This window comes from Tachypleus tridentatus, chromosome 6 (genome assembly GCF_004210375.1).
Source record: "Tachypleus tridentatus isolate NWPU-2018 chromosome 6, ASM421037v1, whole genome shotgun sequence".
NCBI classification, from domain to species: domain Eukaryota; kingdom Metazoa; phylum Arthropoda; class Merostomata; order Xiphosura; family Limulidae; genus Tachypleus; species Tachypleus tridentatus.
The window spans coordinates 153,031,838-153,053,393 of NC_134830.1; the positions used below are offsets into that span (position 1 = coordinate 153,031,838).

General features: G+C 32.2%; 1 protein-coding gene across 1 annotated transcript in view; it reads right to left on the minus strand.

The window, feature by feature from the left end:
* LOC143254100 (transmembrane and coiled-coil domain-containing protein 4-like) overlaps positions 1 to 20,192 on the minus strand; it is a 37,341-nt gene extending 17,149 nt beyond the window's left edge. The window contains exons 1-7 of the mRNA XM_076508874.1: positions 20,070 to 20,192; positions 18,963 to 19,083; positions 17,824 to 17,881; positions 16,387 to 16,531; positions 12,903 to 13,035; positions 8,064 to 8,161; positions 2,455 to 2,598 (exon numbers count right to left, since the gene is read on the minus strand). Coding sequence (XP_076364989.1) covers positions 2,455 to 2,598; positions 8,064 to 8,161; positions 12,903 to 13,035; positions 16,387 to 16,531; positions 17,824 to 17,881; positions 18,963 to 19,083; positions 20,070 to 20,106 — 736 coding nt within the window. The 5' untranslated portion in view covers positions 20,107 to 20,192. The remainder of the gene's footprint in view (positions 1 to 2,454; positions 2,599 to 8,063; positions 8,162 to 12,902; positions 13,036 to 16,386; positions 16,532 to 17,823; positions 17,882 to 18,962; positions 19,084 to 20,069) is intronic.
* Positions 20,193 to 21,556: the final 1,364 nt, after the last annotated feature.

Consider the following 21,556-nt stretch of genomic DNA (forward strand, 5'->3'; position numbering starts at 1 on the left):
AATCAAATTTCAAGGATCAAATGGTACTTAAAATCTTAGCTTATCACATCCTCCAATCAAATTTCAAGGATCAAATGGTACTTAAAATCCTAGCTTATCACATTCTCCAATCAAATTTCAAGGATCAAATGGTACTTAAAATCTTAGCTTATCACATTCTCCAATAAAGTTTCAAGGATCAAATGGTACTTATTATCTTAGCTTATCACATTCTCCAATCAAGTTTCAAGGATCAAATGGTACGTATAATCTTAGCTTACCACATTCTTCAATCAAATTTCAAGGATCAAATGGTACTTATAATCTTAGCTTATCACATTCTCCAATCAAGTTTCAAGGATCAAATGGTACGTATAATCTTAGCTTATCACATTCTCCAATCAAATTTCAAGGATCAAATGGTACTTAAAATCTCAGCTTATCACATTCTCCAATCAAGTTTCAAGGATCAAATGGTATTTAAAATCTTAGCTTACCCCATTCTCCAATCAAATTTCAAGGATCAAATGGTACTTAAAATCTTAGCTTATCACATCCTCCAATCAAATTTCAATGATCAAATGGTACTTAAAATCTTAGCTTATCACATTCTCCAATCAAGTTTCAAGGATCAAATGGTACTTATAATCTTAGCTTATCACATCCTCCAATCAAATTTCAAGGATCAAATGGTACTTAAAATCCTAGCTTATCACATTCTCCAATCAAATTTCAAGGATCAAATGGTACTTAAAATCTCAGCTTATCACATTCTCCAATCAAGTTTCAAGGATCAAATGGTACTTAAAATCCTAGCTTATTACATTCTCCAATCAAATTTCAAGGATCAAATGGTACTTAAAATCTCAGCTTATCACATTCTCCAATCAAGTTTCAAGGATCAAATGGTACTTAAAATCCTAGCTTATCACATTCTCCAATCAAATTTCAAGGATCAAATGGTACTTAAAATCTTAGCTTATCACATCCTCCAATCAAATTTCAAGGATCAAATGGTACTTAAAATCTTAGCTTATCACATTCTCCAATAAAGTTTCAAGGATCAAATAGTACTTATTATCTTAGCTTATCACATTCTCCAATCAAGTTTCAAGGATCAAATGGTACTTATAATCTTAGCTTATCACATTCTCCAATCAAGTTTCAAGGATCAAATGGTACTTATAATCTTAGCTTATCACATTCTCCAATCAAGTTTCAAGGATCAAATGGTACTTATAATCTTAGCTTACCACATTCTCCAATCAAATTTCAAGGATCAAATGGTACTTAAAATCTTAGCTTATCACATTCTCCAATCAAGTTTCAAGGATCAAATGGTACTTATAATCTTAGCTTATCACATTCTCCAATCAAGTTTCAAGGATCAAATGGTACGTATAATCTTAGCTTACCACATTCTTCAATCACATTTCAAGGATCAAATGGTACTTATAATCTTAGCTTATCACATTCTCCAATCAAGTTTCAAGGATCAAATGGTACGTATAATCTTAGCTTACCACATTCTTCAATCAAATTTCAAGGATCAAATGGTACTTATAATCTTAGCTTATCACATTCTCCAATCAAGTTTCAAGGATCAAATGGTACGTATAATCTTAGCTTACCACATTCTCCAATCAAATTTCAAGGATCAAATGGTACTTAAAATCTTAGCTTATCACATCCTCCAATCACATTTCAAGGATCAAATGGTACTTAAAATCTTAGCTTATCACATTCTCCAATCAAATTTCAAGGATCAAATGGTACTTAAAATCTCAGCTTATCACATTCTCCAATCAAGTTTCAAGGATCAAATGGTACTTAAAATCCTAGCTAATCACATTCTCCAATCAAATTTCAAGGATCAAATGGTACTTAAAATCTCAGCTTATCACATTCTCCAATCAAGTTTCAAGGATCAAATGGTACTTAAAATCCTAGCTTATCACATTCTCCAATCAAATTTCAAGGATCAAATGGTACTTAAAATCTTAGCTTATCACATCCTCCAATCAAATTTCAAGGATCAAATGGTACTTAAAATCTTAGCTTATCACATTCTCCAATAAAGTTTCAAGGATCAAATGGTACTTATAATCTTAGCTTATCACATTCTCCAATCAAGTTTCAAGGATCAAATGGTACGTATAATCTTAGCTTACCACATTCTTCAATCAAATTTCAAGGATCAAATGGTACTTATAATCTTAGCTTATCACATTCTCCAATCAAGTTTCAAGGATCAAATGGTACGTATAATCTTAGCTTACCACATTCTCCAATCAAATTTCAAGGATCAAATGGTACTTAAAATCTTAGCTTATCACATCCTCCAATCAAATTTCAAGGATCAAATGGTACTTAAAATCTTAGCTTATCACATTCTCCAATCAAGTTTCAAGGATCAAATGGTACTTAAAATCTTAGCTTGTCACATCCTCCAATCAAATTTCAAGGATCACCTACCTGTCAATCCTGCACCAGCAACACCAAAGAGGGAACCAATGATAGCTACTCCTGCTGCAGATCCCAAAGCTGCAGCTCCCGCAGTTCCAATTACAGCACCGGCTCCAGCTGCCACAAGTGGAGCTGCTAATCCACCTGTGAGACCTGAAACACTTTCAATTTAGAATAACTAGAGAATAAACTTTATCTACATGCATTATTCATATGTACATTCACAGTAATGTTTGTTTGTAGTTAATCATGAAGCTACACAATGGGCTATCTGTGCCATGCCCTTAGTGAGTATCAAAATCCAGATTTTAGCATTATATGTTCTGGTATTGAACAAAGGACCTCTTACACTTTCAACGAATATTTATCATTTTATATAACCATCTACTACATCACTGACAGCTTTGAACTCATTACAAAATATTTTAAGAAGTATTTCTACAAAAACTCTTAATGATTCAAAGTGAAAGATATTTTTAACAATCACTGAACTTGATGTAATATTTATTTTCCACAAAACCCAGTTCCTATGTATGTTTATTTCATAAATTTTGTGTGAATAATTTGTAAGAGAATACACCTTAAACTATAGAAGAACAAGCTTTGTGAAAGTTTAATAAATACAGAACCACAAAATATAAATTTCATTCAGTTCAAAACCATAATTTAAATGCTTTTCCTGTAACAAACCTTTAGTTTTATTTGTTTGTAGTTGTATAAAAAGCTACACCTATCTGTTCTGTGCTCACAACAGGTATCAAAACACAGTTTGTAAGTGTTATAAATCTGCAGAATTACCATCGTTCCACTGGAGGATTCACTGAAGAGTGAATAATTCAGGTTTTTTGACATATATTACAATTTGAGAAGATGTACATGGGAAAAATATACAGGGGGGACTATTAATATTATTTTTGCATCAACAGAAGTACACAAGTAAGTTAACTAGATAGTACGTGGAAGAGAAAAAATTATATAAATTAGTCTGATTAAAACATTTCCATATATATTAATTTTAGATAAAAAATAAATATGAAAGTAAAATATGACTTTAAGCAGCCTTGCAGAAAAGTACAATGGTCAATATTTTATGACTGTATAACTGAAAGTCTGTGTGTAATAAAGGTCCTTTAATCCATCTGTCTATCTAAGGTGAAATTGGATATTTCAACTGAAATGGCACCTCACATACAAGTGGACTAAATGTAACAGTCAGAGACCTCTAGAGTTTAAGTGCAGCCATGCTAAACTGCAAAAACATACAGTCAGTAGCAGCTGCCATTTGCACAGCTGCTCTTAATCCAACAATAGGGTTGACTGTTATTTTACTGACACCACAGCACTGAGTTACGCCCAGCCCAAACTTGAAATGACTGTTTTGAATTTTTTACAAAGCTACACGAGGGCTAACTGTACTAGCCGTTCCTAATTTAGCAGTGTAAAACTAGAGGGAAGGCAGCTAGTCATCAACACCCACTGCCACCTCTTGGACTACTCTTTTACCAATGAATAGTGGGATTGATTGTCACATTATAACACCCCCACAGTTGAAAGGGCAAACATGTTTGGTGTGATGGGGATTCAAACCTGCAACCCTCTAAAACTTGAAATGAGACAACCATGAAAGTTAACCATCTTTATATTAGAGTTATCTTTAAAATAATAAAAAAATATAGTTTTGTTTTGAGTCCACTTACTGAGTAATTATATCATATACAAGTTACAACATTTACAATAATGTTGCACATGTTCTAAAAACAAATCTTACTGTAAAACTTGTATATAAACATAAATAAAAAATTTTTTTGGAGATAACTGAAACATGGTTAAACATGGGTTACTTTGATGACAGAAGTTTCAATACAGGTTTACAGGCTACTTAATATGGATAGAGTCCTAAAGATGGGAGTAGTAGCTTTATAAGTGAAGTACAGTGGAGCGCCATTAAGCCGTGTACCAGTAAACCGCGAAATCACTTAAGCCGCTGTAGCAAGTCTTGTGAGCGAGGATTATCGCCGCTCACCACTAATTTAAGAACGTGTAAAAACGCGGCTTATGAATTTAAACCTGGCTTTATAACTTCAAGGGGATATTTAAAAAGGATTTGCTTTAATTTGGGAAATAAATAAAATATATTAGAATAGAAATCGACCGTTAATCTACCTTATCCGCTCTCTATGTCAGCTTTATGGAGGCCGCCATTGCTATCGAATCACACCTCTCCACACATTAAAGTTAATCCGTGGAAAAAGTGATCAATAATTAAAGTATTATTTTTAATTTGCTAATCCGATATTTTTATGGAATTGTATAAATATTGGCCACAAACCCAATAGAAATCACTTCAGTTTCTGAATTAATAGTGAGCATATCATATTGACAAATTCCTACCCCATGAGTACCAAACGTAAACATGCATTGTATGACGTTCAGCAAAAATCTGAATGTCATAGAAAGAATACGAAACGGCAAAACTCGCGCTAAAGTTAGTAGAGAGTTAGGCATACCTGAGTCTACATTGCGTGGGTGGATTAAAGATGAGAATAAATTAAGAGCATTTCTTGATGAACTTGATGAGGGTGGTTTGAAACGCAAAAGAGCTAGAACAGCACAAGATCCTGAGTTAGACAAGGCAACGTTCAATGCATTTTGTGAAGCCAGAAACAATGGAATTTCCATATCTGGACCAGTTATTCAAGCACAAGCAGAGAAACTACACAAGCAACTTCATGGCCCTAATGCAGATCCAGAGTTTACTGTTTCAATGGCCCGGATGAGGCTCCTCTGCGGAGCTGTTGGCGACTTCGGCTTTTCAGTCACAAAGGTTTAAGCCACGGACCACTTAAGCCGCGGTTAAGCAGGTTCACCCCCCAGATACCGCGGCTCAACAGCGCTCCACTGTACTAGTTATGTACTATTGAAGTTGAGGATATAAATGATAATAGTGAGGAGATTGAATCTGTTCAGGTTTATATTGTTGGATATAAAGAAAAAAGGATTTCTGTGAAAATGTGTTACAGACCATCAAGTGTTACTAATGAAATCAGTGCGAAACTTTACAGTGAGGTTAAGATTTTAACTGTTAATGAAATCATAATTATGGGTGATTTTAATTTCAGACATACTGATTGGGAAATGCCAGAGTCAAACCATGAGGGAGAAAAATTTTTGGAAACTGTTCAAGATGGCTTTCACCACCAATTAGTCATAGAAGCTACAAGAAACAATATTATTTTAGATTTATTGTTAACTTCAATTATAAAATGATTGAGAGGATGAAAATTGGGGAACATCTGGGTGCAAGTAAGCATTGTTTGATTAGGCTTGATGTTTTGATGCATATGGAGATTAGGAAATTATATTTTGATTACAAATTTTGAAGGGATGCAACAATAATTACCTGTTGTATATTGGGAAGATTAGTTACTTGGAGATGCTGATCAGGTGTGAACAAATTTGAAAGAAAACTTTTTAAATAATCAAGATAAACATAATCCTTATAAAAAGAAAAAGGTAGCTGAAACTAAAAACAGGTTGGGTTATAAAAAAGTTTGAGATAAATTTAAAGAGAAATGTCAAAAATTTTTTAAAATTGACTGTGATGATGGGAGATTCAGAACTTAATAAAAGATCATGAGAATTGGAGAAATGAGGAAATCTGGACATCAAAAGAACGCACTAGAAAATGGTTGCTGAATAGTAAAAATTAACAGTAAGGATTTCTGTAAGGGTAAACAAAATGCTAGAAAGCTGGTAGGACCCTTGAAGGATGATTAAAAAAGGCTGATGACTATGAGATGACTGGGTTACTAAATTCTGCTTTTTCTTCAGTTTTTACAAATGAAGATTTAAACAATATTCTACCTCTTCAGTAGTTAATAAAAGGATACAAGATTAAACAACATGACTCCAATAATTCTGTGCTGGTTAAGAAAATATTGAGAAGTTTAAAAAACAATAAGTCTCCTGGACCAGATAATATTTTCCCCAAGGGTTTTATAAAAGGTTAAAGATTAGATATGCGAGCCATTTGCTAATATTTTTTTTTCAGTCCTTGAACAGATGACAGGTACCAGAAAATTGGACGATAGTTAATGCAACTCCTTTCTTCAAATGAAGGTGATAAAAATCATCCCAGTAATTACAGACCTTTTAGTTTTGTATCAGTTGTAGGAAAAGTTTTGGAAAGTCTGTTAAAAGATACTTTGTAAATTAATTTAACAAAATTTAAAATTTTATTGGACAGTCAACATAGTTTCACTAAGGGAAAATCTTGCCTTACAAATGTTTATATACTCTTTGAAAAGGTTACTGCTTATTTGGTTAAGGGTAAGAGTGTATATTTAGTATATCTGGATTTTCAGAAAGCTTTTGACAAGGTGCCACATAAAAGGCTTGCAAAATAAATTCTCTCTTTACAGGTGTGGGAGATAAGTTAGCAAATTGGACAGAAAAATGACTAGATGGATGAAAGCAAAGAATTGTTACAAATGGAGTTCAGTCAAAGTTAATCAAAGTCACAAGTGGGGTACCACAGGGCTCAGTCCTAGGGCTTATGCTCTTTTTGATTTTCAATTATATAGAGCAAAGAAAAGTCAATAGATTATTTAGATTCACTGATGACATCAAGATCTTGGGTGTTGCTGGTTGTGAAGATGCTGCTGCTGATTTATAAAAATGATTTAGATCATTTAGTGAGTTGGACAAATAAATGACAGATGGGTTTTAATTATAATCAATGTGAGATAAAGCATATGGGTTGTCACAATTTGAATTATAGGTATAATTTGGATGGGAATAACCTTAACAATGTTATGAAGGAAAGGGATCTTGGTGTAATGTTTGATCAATCTCTACAGCCATCAAAGCAGTGTGCTGTTGCTAGTGGTACAGCAAATAGGATGTTAGGCTGTATCTACATAAATACAAGTCTAAAGAAGTTACAATTTCATTGTAATGATCAGTGGTTAGGCCACAGTTGAAAACTGAGTTAAATCTTGGTCTCCTTAGCTTAGGAAAGACATCAAATTGTTGGAAAGCTAAGAGAATGGTTACTAGAATTGTGCTTGGAATAGAAGGATTGTTATATAAAGAGAGGCTGAAATCTCTCAAATTGTTTTATCTTGAATAAAGAAGAGCGAGGGAGAATTTGACTGAAGTGTTTAAAATCATAACGATAACAGGTGATAAGTGTTAATGCATTACCTTTACTTCATATTTAACAGAGAGAAGTATACTATAAATATAAAAATATAAATTTTAGCAGGGTGGGAGTTATCTTCAACTAAGACAGTTTTATTTTTCTCAGAGGCTGGTTGGCCTTTAGAATGGGTTTCCTTCAGATGATGCAGAGACAGTCAATTTAAATTAGTTTAAGAAAAACTTGATAAGTAAATGAATGAAAAGAGCTGGTTTTAATTTAGTGTGTGGATCAGCCAAGATGGACCTATGGGTCCCATGTTGTCCCAAAACATTATTTTATTAGCAGAGCAAACACCTTGTATAAAGCTTTCAGATACTGACCAAGTTATTAGAGAAACCTACCAATAACAGCTCCCCCACCAACAGATGCTAGTCCAATCATAAAATATACTGACTAAGTTATTAAAGAAACCTACCAATAACAGCTCCCCCACCAACAGATGCTAGTCCAATCATAAAATATTTTTTGAATTTCTTGTTACGTTTTCTTTTGGCAGCATCTTGTTTCTCCTCACTGGAAAGACAATAAATAAAAATATTTTTTTTAAATTATGGTTACAGAGCAATAAACATATTTTGAGTTACAACCAGCAATGTTAACTGTTGCCATTATAACAATAATAAGCTTTTCAAACTCATACATTTTTATTAAAATTAAGCAGGTTAATTATTTTCCCCTTAAAACTGATTGCAATACCAAATCTAAAAACTCATAAAAACACCTCATGATACCAGACTCCAAGAATATTTTGTCTCAAAATTTCACTGTCACAACTTGTCTTTACAAACTATATTATGTGTTTATACATATACATACACACTGCTGGCCAAAATATGCATTTTGCATTGTTACACTCAACAACTTATTTGAATAGAGCTTCAAAAGATGAAAATAAGAAAAGGGAAAATAAAAATAAAACTTTTTAGCATTTAATAGGGAAAATGTGAACACTATGAAATTAGCCTAAATACTAGCTGGTCAAAAGTTTAAGACCATACCAAAAAGAAGTCCTAAACAGGGTAGGAAATGCCCAACAAGAGTTCTCAATAGTGAGTTGCACAGCTGTCATTGTGAATAATTTCGAACATTTGCTTTGGCATGGTCGATATAAGCACTTGCAGAAGGCCGGCTGGAATGTTATTCCAAGTGGTGAAGATGACTTCATGAAGATCATGCACTGTTTGGAATTGACGTCTATTTCTATAGACTTTGCCATCCACTCCCAAACATTTTCAATGGGGGTTCAGTTTGGGCGAACACGCTGGATGGTCCAAAATAATCACGTTATTCGCCATGAAAAAGTCCTTTGTCTTGCAGGCATTGTGGATTGTAGCGTTGTCCTGCTGAAAGATCCAGCCATTTCCACACAAACGAGGGGCTTCAGTCAATATGGATACTCTCTCCAACATGTTAATGTAGCCAGCTGCTGTTTGATGCCCTTGTATAACCTGAAGCTTCATTCTTCCATGGAAGGAGAAAGCATCCCAGATCATGATGGAACCTCCTCTACTGTGTTGTGTAGAAAATGTCTCCGGTGGGATATCCTTATCATGCTAGTAAAGTTGGAAGCCATCTGGACCAGCCAGATTAAATATTTTCTCATCAGATAACAAAACCTTCTTCCACTTTTCTACGTCCCATGTTTGGTGCTTCTCAGCAAAGTTTAAGTGAGCTGTTTCGTGGTGTGGATGGAGGCATGACCTTTGAAAACGTTTACAATTTTAAAGCTTTTCTCTCATATATGCTATCTTATTGTTCTTGAGTTGCATTCTGCATCCGTAAGAGTCTTAATCTGGTTCGATGATCGGTTGGTGTCTTGCCAAACAACCAGTTGAATCCCTTTGCTCAATGCCCGCGAAATTTTCTTGGGCCGACCACTTGAAATTCTTGTTCCGTATCCTTCATGGTCTTTTAAGAAATTTGCAACAGCAGTTTTACTAAGCCCAATCTCACCAGCAATGGCACATTGAGAGAGACCTTGCTTTTGCAGCTCAACAATTCTGCTACATTCAAACTCTGTCAACTTTTTAGCCTTTGCCATGTTTTTACTCAATGTAACACAGGAGATGTCAGTGGGAGTTGTTGACAACGCTAATGGTTTAACACACTAAATTTCGTTACGTGTTTACCGATTAACGCTTTGTTTCAGTATGGTCTTAAATTTTCGACCAGCTAGTATTTGGGCTAATTTCATAGTGTTCACATTTTCCCTATTAAATGCTAAAAAAGTTTTTATTTTTATTTTCCCTTTTCTTATTTTCATCTTTTGAAGCTCCACTCAAATAAGTTGTTGAGTCTAACAATGCAAAATGCATATTTTTTCTTGATGTTCATTGGCCTTAAGATTTTGGCCAGCAGTGTATACACACACACACACACACACACACACACACATATATATATATAGAATATTTATAACCTGAGTAACCTTCTAATGTTGATTGAATAAACCTCAATGTTCCATCAGTGTTTCAAACAAGATTTTTAAGCTATTTATACACTTCTCATGTGTTCATGACTCTGTTGACTACATGGTCCCCAAGTGACTACAAGTTGTACACACAAAAACAATTTTAATTCACATTTGTTATTATTAAGGACATTTGTTTATTTAAATAGTTCATTAAATATTTCAGGTACATTCTTAACAATAAATGTTGTAACAGATAAATGTGCAAAAGCATTCAGTATGTGGACCTAATTGTAGTTAGTGGTTTGAAACTAAATCATTAAAGGCAAGGTTAAAATGGGTACTTAGATGCTTAATGTACCTTGGTTACATAAATGAGTATCACAGAAGGAGGACTTGTGTTCATGAGCAATGTTATGTTCAACACATCTTTTTTAATTCACTAATATGAAAGTTTCTAAAGCTAATAAGATTGAATAATAATAATAATAAATAAGATTGAAACAATGTGACTTAGGAGTTTTACTTGTCCCACTCATGTCACTATTAAATAGTGGATTTGGATACCTCTTACCTGTGCATATTTTCTTTGTCACCTTACCTTGTTCTCCTGTTCCAGCTGTTACCAGACATAACTGTTAAAAACTGACTTTGGGTAATAACCAAAATTACATTCAAAATTCTTCACAAAATTCAAAAATAAGGGTGACACATCCTTTTTTTTTTAAAGCAAAATCACACTGGCCTATCTGTTTTATCAATCATGGGTAACTGATCCTTCAACTTTAACATTACAAGTCCATAGATTTACAGCTGTCTCACCTAAATATAGCTTCAAATGAATTTTTATAACAAAAATCCAAATTCATCATTTACTTTACGTACAAAAGTGTACTATCATTCAGTGGAAAGAAAATCGTAACGAATATGCAAAAACAAATCTCGAGACTCAGGACATTTATCATTATGCTAAACAAACAATAGGGTAACAGGTAAATGCACAATACCCTGTAAGGTAATTCACAATAAAGTTTAAATTTACACCAACAGCAAAATACCAAATTCATACAGAATGGTTATGACACGTGGTATTCCTCCATTTGTGTGGATTTAAGCTTTATTGTAATAACACAGTCTTTGTCAAAAATTAAACTCGTGCTTGTGACTTTAAACTATCGAAGGAAGCTCATCTGAAACAATGTTACAAAGAAGAGGTTAAAAACTTACAATATTCAAATCAAGACACTGAAAACTCTTACTAACAAATAGCATTACTATGCAGTGAATGCAAAAGTATTGTGTAAAGTCCATATCATCCAATGGACTGCAGTATTTCCACGTATGAACTAGCTGGTTCTGAAGAAAAGTTGTTGAATAGAGATCTAAACTTCAGTATTTTCCCATAAAAAAACCAGACATTAAAATTGAACTAGAGAACCCTGCTAAGAAACAAATAATCAACAACAAGCATGAAAAACAGAATGCAACTTCTAGTAAGACATCAACAATCAACATGTTTCAGGCCTAAGTGACGACAACTTTCTCTTAAAACACTATACAGTCGGTTTCCAACAACCCTAAACACAGTCTTTCCACTGTTATTTTTAAAGACATTCAATATAAAATAAATATCACATTAAAAAAAAACTGTCACTCATACTTAATACTACAGTGAGTTTAATACACTGCAAGTTTAAAATAAGATTGTTATTCACAGAGTGGATAAGGTTGTTATTTTACATAAAGTTTGTACAACAAGAGAATGGAAAAGGCTGCCGAACTATGACTCTTGCTTCAAACTTTTGCAAGACAAACCAACTAAGTCCAGAGAATCAGATCGTATTCTCCAACAGCTGGAGGTTAAACTCCAGATGTTAGAATCTATTCTGTCATTGAGTGCTAATTTCTAAGTCGAACAGTGATGGTTTTTAATTTGGTTCATTTCTGGCTTGTAACAAGATTTTGAACAGTTGTTTGGATGGCTAAATATCACATCATTCCATTGTGTGTGTGTTTGGTTATACAGAAGTTTAATGTTTATGGTACTTTTATCTAAGAATTTTTCTTGTTCTTGACCTCAGTACGTTACTTCCTGATGCCTAAATAACATCGAAGATAAGTTGTATGTATTTATTTATTTTTCCCTATCAAAGTGAAAGCTGCAATGAATATTGTCTTAAACATGGAGTTGTAATATCTCTCACTCATAATTATAGAAATAGTAGTTTAATATAGAATATTGTTCTAATTTTAATGTTTCAACTTGTCTGTTAGCTGGAGTAAGCTGTGGGTCATAATGATGACATTAAGACCTAAAACTTTCATAACAAAAGTTCTAACCATTTTGACACAGAATTTTCTAGTAATATCAAGGATAGGATATAAATATGGGCTTCAATGAAAGGTCAAGAAGATAGAGTTGTTTATAACTAGTACAGTGGATCAGTCATGTGTTTTCATTTTAGTCCAAGCTTTATTTCTAATGAAGCATTAGGATCTATGTCATCTTGCACATACTGAGTTATTTTATACAAGTAAGTTTATTTTTACATTAGTATTGTACAGTTAGCATAATTTATAAATATGGCATACAAGTTACAAATGTGTTCAAGCCTATAAAAACATAAAGGAAAAAATAAACTAGTTTGTTAATGTTACTTAGACTGTACTTTGAATTTAAAAGAATCAGTCAACAGAAGAATGCTATAACAATACTTTATGAAATAACAAGTGAAGCTCCAAATTTGCACAACAATTTTTATTAAAAACACAATAAATATTACTTCTTGAAAGTCTGTGTATATTATTGCTATAATATCAAACTGAAAATAAGAAAAAACTTACTCTGACTGCTGTGGACCATCTTTGGACAACATCTCCACCAATGAGTCTTCATACAGTTCTACGAGTGGAAGTGCCACCTTTAACAGCCAGGCAACATGTAAAATGAGAACTCGCATTCGAGCATCATAGACCCCTGGTTTTATGTGGAAAAAATAATTAAACAATTAAAAGAACTCTTACTCCTGAAACCATAAACTAATTAACAGTTTCAACTGATCTACTTAATATGCATTTGTAGGAAGAAATTATAAAAAAATATATACATATTATTTTTTAAACTGAATCTGTTTTGATATTGTAAATTCCCTACAAAAAATTTCAAAGTCAAAATAAAATACCTATAATTCAGTAGATTAACATAAAGTGAAACTCCATTTTGAGTGATAAGAAAATGATAAATTAAGGCTTGCAAATCATAGAGATTTAGTTATTTTTTATCTTCTTTACCGTGATTAAGCCTTTTTTAAGCAGAATTTTTAATTTCCTGTTTTATTTCTAATAATAGTGAGGTTTCTACATCAGATATGTATGTGAAAAACCTTTTTTATACTTATAGAAATGTATAGAAATACTGTAAGAATCTAAAAATTTACCCAACCTCAAATTATCTGTAACATCTAAAGACTGTTTAAGCCTCACAATTTTTTTTTTCCCAAAAGAAAATGTCTTGTTTATGATGTAGTAAGGATAACAGACATTCTGCATAAGTAAATGGACTTTGAGTAAAACATAAATCTGTCCCATCAAAGAAATTGAGCACGGTGTAAATAACTCTTTCTGACGGTACCCTTCTTGAAATTTAATCACATAATATCATTCTACAGTGCTTACCCAATACCATAATGATAACATTGAAGACTAGAATTTATTACATTAAGCCTAATTTACATTCTAATGCAGTGTAAAATTTCCATGTATAACACATCTAGCAACTCTTCCACCTTTTTACAGGTAATGATGTAAATATTGAATTAGAAACATGTGTGACCTTACTTTCCTAAGATTTACCAAACCATCATGTGTATTTAAGGTACCAGAATAAATCAAAATGACATTATTTTCAAATTAATTTCATATAGCTATGTACCTTTAAGCCTATGAAAATTTACTTTTCTGTGTAGATATTATTGCTTTATCTACACTGTGAAGTTTCAGCTGGCACAGTTTCACTATAATACTTAATATACAAAATTACAATGTATCACGCACTTAGATTTGTACTATCCATCATGCAAATGAGAGTTTTAATAAACATCTATCAGTCTGTCAGTAATACAAAAAACAACATATGTAAATATTTCAGTGAATTCAAATCACCAAAAACAACCATAAAAAGTACCCAACTTCTGTACACAACTTTAAATTACCTAGCAAGGTGTTTAAAAGAATTTTAAATTTCAACTGTTTAAGCTACCTACTAGTTATTTTTCAATTACAGATATAACTTTCACACACTTTTGGATCTTGAATTCTAACTAAAAAAAACCATAAAACAGTATGATTTTGTTATGAAAAATAGTAACCAACAATGGCTTATGTAAAAGTATGACAATCCATAAAGACGTTGAGTGTATAGTTGTTAAATGTAGATACTGTAGATACATTTTATTTTCATAACACTGTATTTATAGATAAAAATAAAGAGAAAATACCTGTTATTAGTCCTGTGGGTGGAGGCAAAAAAATGAGTTGATGAACAGTTAAAACATAGTTTAGAAATATGATAAAAACATTCAAAGAATTTGTAAGTGACAAATAACGATGTGTTTGTATCACAACTGTAACAAGGAACATTTTCATTGAAAACAGGTAAAATAAAGAGTACTATATAATTATGGAAATATATATTAGGTTGAGGAATAATTCGTGAGCGTTCATAAATAATTTCATTCAAGCATTACATGCAAGACTATACAATACTTCAATGCATGAACACATTACACCCAAAACATTTATTATGATACTTTATTTCATGTAATACCTAGGTATATAGTATGCATTGTTTTAAACGAAATTGCAAGAAATTAAATGCGAAAAGCAGATGGTGTCGAAAATGCTCGATTTTGTCCACTTGACAGTCCATTTAATGAGCTGAAAATGAAAGCAAAAATTAAAGACATATGAAAATCAAACACACCATCTATTAGAGCAAAAAATTATCTACCAAATGACATGAAATATTTTGTGAAAGCGTTTCATTTATGAATATATTTGTTTAACTTGAAAAAATGCTCACGAATTATTCCTCAACCCAATATATATATGTTTAAGGTCAATACAAGAACACAGTTCTGAAAATATATTTTGTAGGCAGAGTTTGTGTTGATATAGTAGTTACACCCCTCTTTATACAAACATTTTCCCACATAATGTTTGTTTTAACCAGCTACACTTATATTTATTGTCAAAAAGAGAAATCATCATTCAATAATATTAACACAGAGCTAGACATGATGGTTACCTTTAGTTGTAAGCCAAACACAGTCCCACACAAAGCATTCAAATTGCTGTATAAAATTTTAAAAAGGCTACTATCAAAAAGACATTTAGATACACTGGTAAATATGTTGTTATATTTGGAATTTCTGCATGTACTAAAATAGACTCACCAAAATTGATCATATATTATATAAACTTTTGGTACCTAAGCTTTGATAACACGTGATATCAGTGGTACGTTTTACACTTTGCTGGCTTTTTAAATACACATGAAAATTAATATTTCATTACTGTTCTTTTTAATTAGTTCCTTACATAAATCTGAGGTAAGAATACATATAAAAACAGTATTTCAGATCTAGCTTGTTTCCCATAAGTCACTTTTCAAGAGACCTTTTGTTCAGTACCACAGCATGTTAATTCAGCTGGCTGATGAGAGACAAAAAGATTTTTCTGAAATGTCATTTGCATCTGTAGTATAAAAGTTTAAATGTTATGGTTTAACATCAAAAGTTGTCAAAGCATCAAAACCCAAATCAGTGATAAAAATCATGCGACATATGGGAGACAAGACAGATCTGAATTGCTATTTTTACATCTCTGATTTTTGAGTCTGTGAGAGATGGTTAAGAGAAATATGGAGGGGGGGACACCTTCAGCTAACTTTACTTTCATCCAAGTTTGGGCGTCATCTGGCACTTAAATCAAATCCAATACTTTATAGTTGTAGTGTAACCACAAACTTACTTTCAGATTTCAAACTGTAAATAATTACAGATTCTTTTACACTTTTCTTTGATACAATTATTCTTGGAACTTTAATCTAGGAAAACGTATTGCTTGCTAATGGTGGGAATCGATTCTTTATTCACATATATTTTTCAACATATAATCGTCATAAAAGTATAACATGAACTCAAATTAAGGGAAAAAACTATGCATCCCAAATGATTAGAGGTGACAACGTTTTACCAGTAGGAGCTTTTAGTCTTAAATCTACATTTATCATATAGAAAATTTGTAGTTAAATTTTCATCACACAAACCTTGTTTAACAGCTACAAGAACGAGTTCTTCAACAAGTTTTAGACAGTTCCCCTGTAAAGCAGGTTCTTCTCGAAGCAAAGCAACGTACGTTTCAAAGTCTCCCCCCGAATCCCCTCGCAAAATAGCTTTCATCGCTGAGTCCACCTAAAAGTTCGTTAAGCAATAGGGGGAAAATGTGAGGAACCATCGACAACGTTCACGCATTTACACGGTGTGAAACCATAGAAACGGGCATGTTTGTAAATCATTTTAATTTATATTGTTCATTTCATAGCAGACTTTAAAGAAAAGAAAGATCATACAAGTTCAGCTTACATTTGACTTCCAATAAAAATAGCATTAAAACAAAAACTTACCATACTTAAAGTCCTATAAATAATGAATCTACGTAATGTTCAGTTTGTTTAAATGATTTACTAAGCACAGGGTGGCCCAAAAACCTGTATCCATCATTCAAATTAGGCAATTTCTACACATCATTTTCTAGATGTTTTATGTGTATTTCAGATAGTACTGAAGAATGTCTAAAAATAAAACCAAAACCAATAAGAAATTAAAGAAAAAGAATACAAATGCTTTCCATTGAATCAAAATCATGTAAAGTGTTAGACACTCTACCTGGGATGTCGTGACTATTTGAATGCTGGTAGAATCCAGTTTTAACATCTCAAATAATGCACCAATGGGTGTACAGTTAACCTGTTATATGAAATATCAATAAAGGTGTCATGCTGGCTTGTAGGTTTATTTACTATAGTCATGTGAGCATTCAAAATGTGGGTAAACTTTTGGGGCCACCCTAGATAACTGCATATTTGAGTATTGTATCTTTTACATATTGTGAAATCGTTGGAGAATAAATTATCATTTTTATCACGTTTGAGCCTACTGCACTAAATGTATTGGTTGTTACAGTTAATTTAACACACAAATGTCCTAGGAAAAACACAGGTTACTATGGCCCATAGCAATACACATTAACAGCTATAAAAAATGCCAAACTAAAGAAAACAAAATGTTGTAAATAACTACTTGGTTAGAGCTACTGTTTTACAGCTTACAAAATCTTTAATACACTTAAAAATAGGATATGGGCAACCAATGCAATGTAACACTTTCTAATCACTTGTATATGAAAGATGAATATTTTCTATTACAGAAGATATTACTGTCCAAATAGTAAACTCTCCACAGAATCAATACAGTCTCAACCTTTTCTTAAGTAGTGTAATATACTGTACAAAAAGAGTTACTAGACACTTTACTTGAAGAGACTGTAAACATATCATGCCAAGTAAAGATGGGATAAATACATCACTGCTTTCATCCTATATTCTGTTGTTATTTATATTTGTTGTTGTTTTTATTAATTCACAATTACACAACAAATTAACTACATACAAATCTTTGAAAGGAGAATACATAAAATATTTTACCTGCTTTGGAAGTTCCAGATGTTGTCGTAAATGCACAATGCACCTTTCACAATACAAGCTAAAAAAAGATAGAGACTGTAACCTATATATGTAAATACAAAAACAAATCTGATTTTTAATTAAAAATTATCTAAGGTAGAATGCCATGTTCTAAACTCAAAGCTACTTCTTTTGGAAAATAGAAAGTACCTAGGACTACAGATTCTATTTGTAATCTGTCCCTTCCCTGCTTCAGGTTCTATTCTGGTGATAAGAAAGTTTTATAGTTTCATACAAACTTGACCATATGAAATAACCAGATGTTAGTAACATTACTAAGGCATATCTATACTCTACACAATCGTGTTGTATACACATTACTCAGAGATGGGAATGTTAGAACAGCAGAGAAATAATAAATATCCCTCTCAGTTACACTTTAGTTTTAAAATTATAGAATACACAACAAAACTATTCTTCAAGATGCTTGGGATTGAGATTCGATCATTCCAGAAGTAAATAAAAAACAAAATTTGAGTTGGGGGAAGCTCTGAAGAACAGTTTGCAATGAAATAATTTTAGCACTTGGGCTCATACAGGCAAGCTCTATAAAATTATTGTTTCTTTTAATTTCTTAGACAGGAGATGATAACACCAAACTGATTCATAAACTAGAATTATTTTTTTAACTGGTGTTTGAAGAGGGCACCAAGTGTGTCAATTATTTAAAATTATTAATATAATGATTATCTTTATCCAAGTTTCCACCTACGGGCTTATACTGATCTTCAATTTTAATGCTAGGTTTCTTGTCTCAAATAATACAATAAATGTTTAGATGTACGAGCTAACTTATAGTCATTATCAAATGTTCTGTAATTGACATAAGGTCAGGTACCAGTTTCAGTGTCACCTGACAGTTGACCATCATTCAAAGGTCAACCATGGAAAAGTATGTTTTTAATGTTGGTGTCATTTATAAGGAATTATAGGTCATTATGGAACACATGACTGATGGTAACATCCAGTGTTATGTGACAGTTGTCAAGTACATGTACACAGAACACTTTCAAACAGTATTACACATGGAGAGGTTTGTAAAGTATAGAAAACATATTTCTCCAAACTCTCTGTGTGCATATGTGTAACCTGATACTTACTAATCTATCTCATCTTGAAATAACTCATGTAGAGAAAGAGCACATAAGGCACAACAGGAATAGAGCCCAGCATCACTGATGACATTTTTTAAAGGTTTAAGAACTGGATGAACTGGTGGCCCTAAGATGAAACGAAAGTCTAGTTTAAACATCTTAACTGAAGACTAGTTATTTAGCTTTGAAGATTTATCATGGTTTATTGATGGAGGTTTGTTTAAACTGTTAGCAAAACATTCATTAGTTGATAGGATAAAAACACAAACTTCCCAGTAACTTACAATGCCTCTGACAACAAATAATATTACCTAAGATAAACCCTATCATGTATCTAAAATTATATACATTTACAAACATATCAGAAGCCTTCTCAAGCTCAGAAATATGACCTGGTTTGAAATGGTTAAATATATTGCTTAATTCGAAAAATAAGCTTAAAGCATTCTGCTGTGTGTTATCATAGTTAACTTTTAATTCAAGGCCATGTTCCAAAACAAACATTTCAATTTAATTTTAAAACAATACTATAATTTATATGTAAAAACGGCTCGTTTGGGTTGAGAAAATTTTTTACACAGAGGACTGAACAACGTTTCGACCTTCTTCAGTCATTGTCTCAACCAAAACGAGCTGGTTTTACAAATATATTTCTCTACAAGTGGGTTTTCTCGACATCACTGAATATTATAATTTATACTCCCAATAGAGTTTTAATTGGTGCCCAATGCTACTGGTCAGTTATCTCTATACATGTACTTATATTTATTAATTACACTCATCAGCGGAATGATAAGTTTTGGCCTACCAATCACCTAAAAACAAAAGAATGTTTTTGGCAAAATACTATAATGCTATTTCAGAATGGCACACGCTTCCAAATTATATACAATATTATGACCGTAAAAACTAATTTAGTCATCAGTACTAGTTGTAATTTTATAAGTAAATAACGCGGCATATGGAAACTGACCCGTATTTTTTCTTTTGCATATTAACAAAGTGATAACAAGCCGTTATCATACCATTATAATACTAGATTAATTACTATTGATTTTAAAATGAACTTTTTCTTAAAATGCAAAAATCTGATTCAATATTTATTTTCCTTACCCTTAATTTTACCAGTAACACCGAAACCTAGTGCCATGTTTACATACTTTAGCGCTACCTACCGAAAATAATATTTATTTACATATATATCCATTATCTTGTGTATTTTAGGTGGGAAGCCAGGGTGTTCCAGGGTTAAACAATCAGGGCGAAAAGAAATCAGGTATTCCAAAAACCCAGAATTTTGTTGATGGAAAAACAGGAGTATACTGAGGAAACTCACTTTCACTAGTCTTATTCGAAAATATTTGCATACATGTATATATATTTATATAACATAAATAAATTTCATGCGCAATGTATTTTCAATTGAAAATGAGATAAGGTAAATAGATGCACTTAGAATTATTTATATTATTTCTACTAAGCTCGTATAAATAGCAGAATTCAAAAATATATAAATATTAAAAATTTCCTCAACAAGCACAAATAAAATTACGATTCACTTTTGTAATAGTCAATTTTTCATGCAGCGTGTCAAAGATTGTGGACAAAATATTTAAATTGCCAGCGTTAAGTTACTTCATTTTAGATTTTTGAAAAGTTGTTGATATAAGTAAAAAACGCTCACACAGAAAATTGACTTCAATAAAAACTTCATATTTGATATTTACCACATAAAACTAATGGTTTTTGTCTTTCATTGCTAACTGTTTATCCATCTGATATTGACATTAGGCCTATTATTATGAGTTTCTTATTGAAGTTATCTTGTTGCACTTCAATAAAATGTTAATTTCACCCTTCCATAGCAAGGAATGTATCGTTATTCAAATAAAATAAATACATTTATCCATATTTCTGTGCACGTGTTGTGCCTGTTATAGCACCAGACTACAAGAAGAGGCAGTACCCCATTGCCCTCCATTATCTTCCCTAATATCAAACAGAAGTAAAAAAATGACTTATCAATGAAGCCAGTTCTGTTGACAACGGAATAGAATGACTTAATGCTAAAATAAATTCGCAAGACAAATAAACTATCTAATGATTAGAATTATATGGATCGTCAGTTGGGTACTCCTACTGTTAACGATATTTTTAATCTCACTCTAGAGCTCAGCTTAATCAGTTTCATTCAGATAATCATAAACACTTGATTTGTAACAATAACCTACTTTCTTATTCTTAACTACAATAGATAAAGAGGCTGATATGATTAATAAACTTATTTTAAACTAAGTGTATATTGTCTAAGCTTCAAGCATTTTATTTTTTCACTAAGCTTGCTGACTTCGATAAAATAAATATCATATTTTGAATTGGAGACTTTAGTATAAGATACATGAATACCTAACCTTCCTTAGTTTTTGAATAATCGGCCAGACTTCAATGTAAAGGAAAATCCTTCATGAAAAATACTAAACGTTGGAACTTATAACTGAATTAAAGAGGAATGTAATAATATGCCAAGCACACTACATCTGTGACATGAATTGTGGCAAGGCCTTTTGCGTAAAGTACAGAGATGTCTTATACATTTTTAG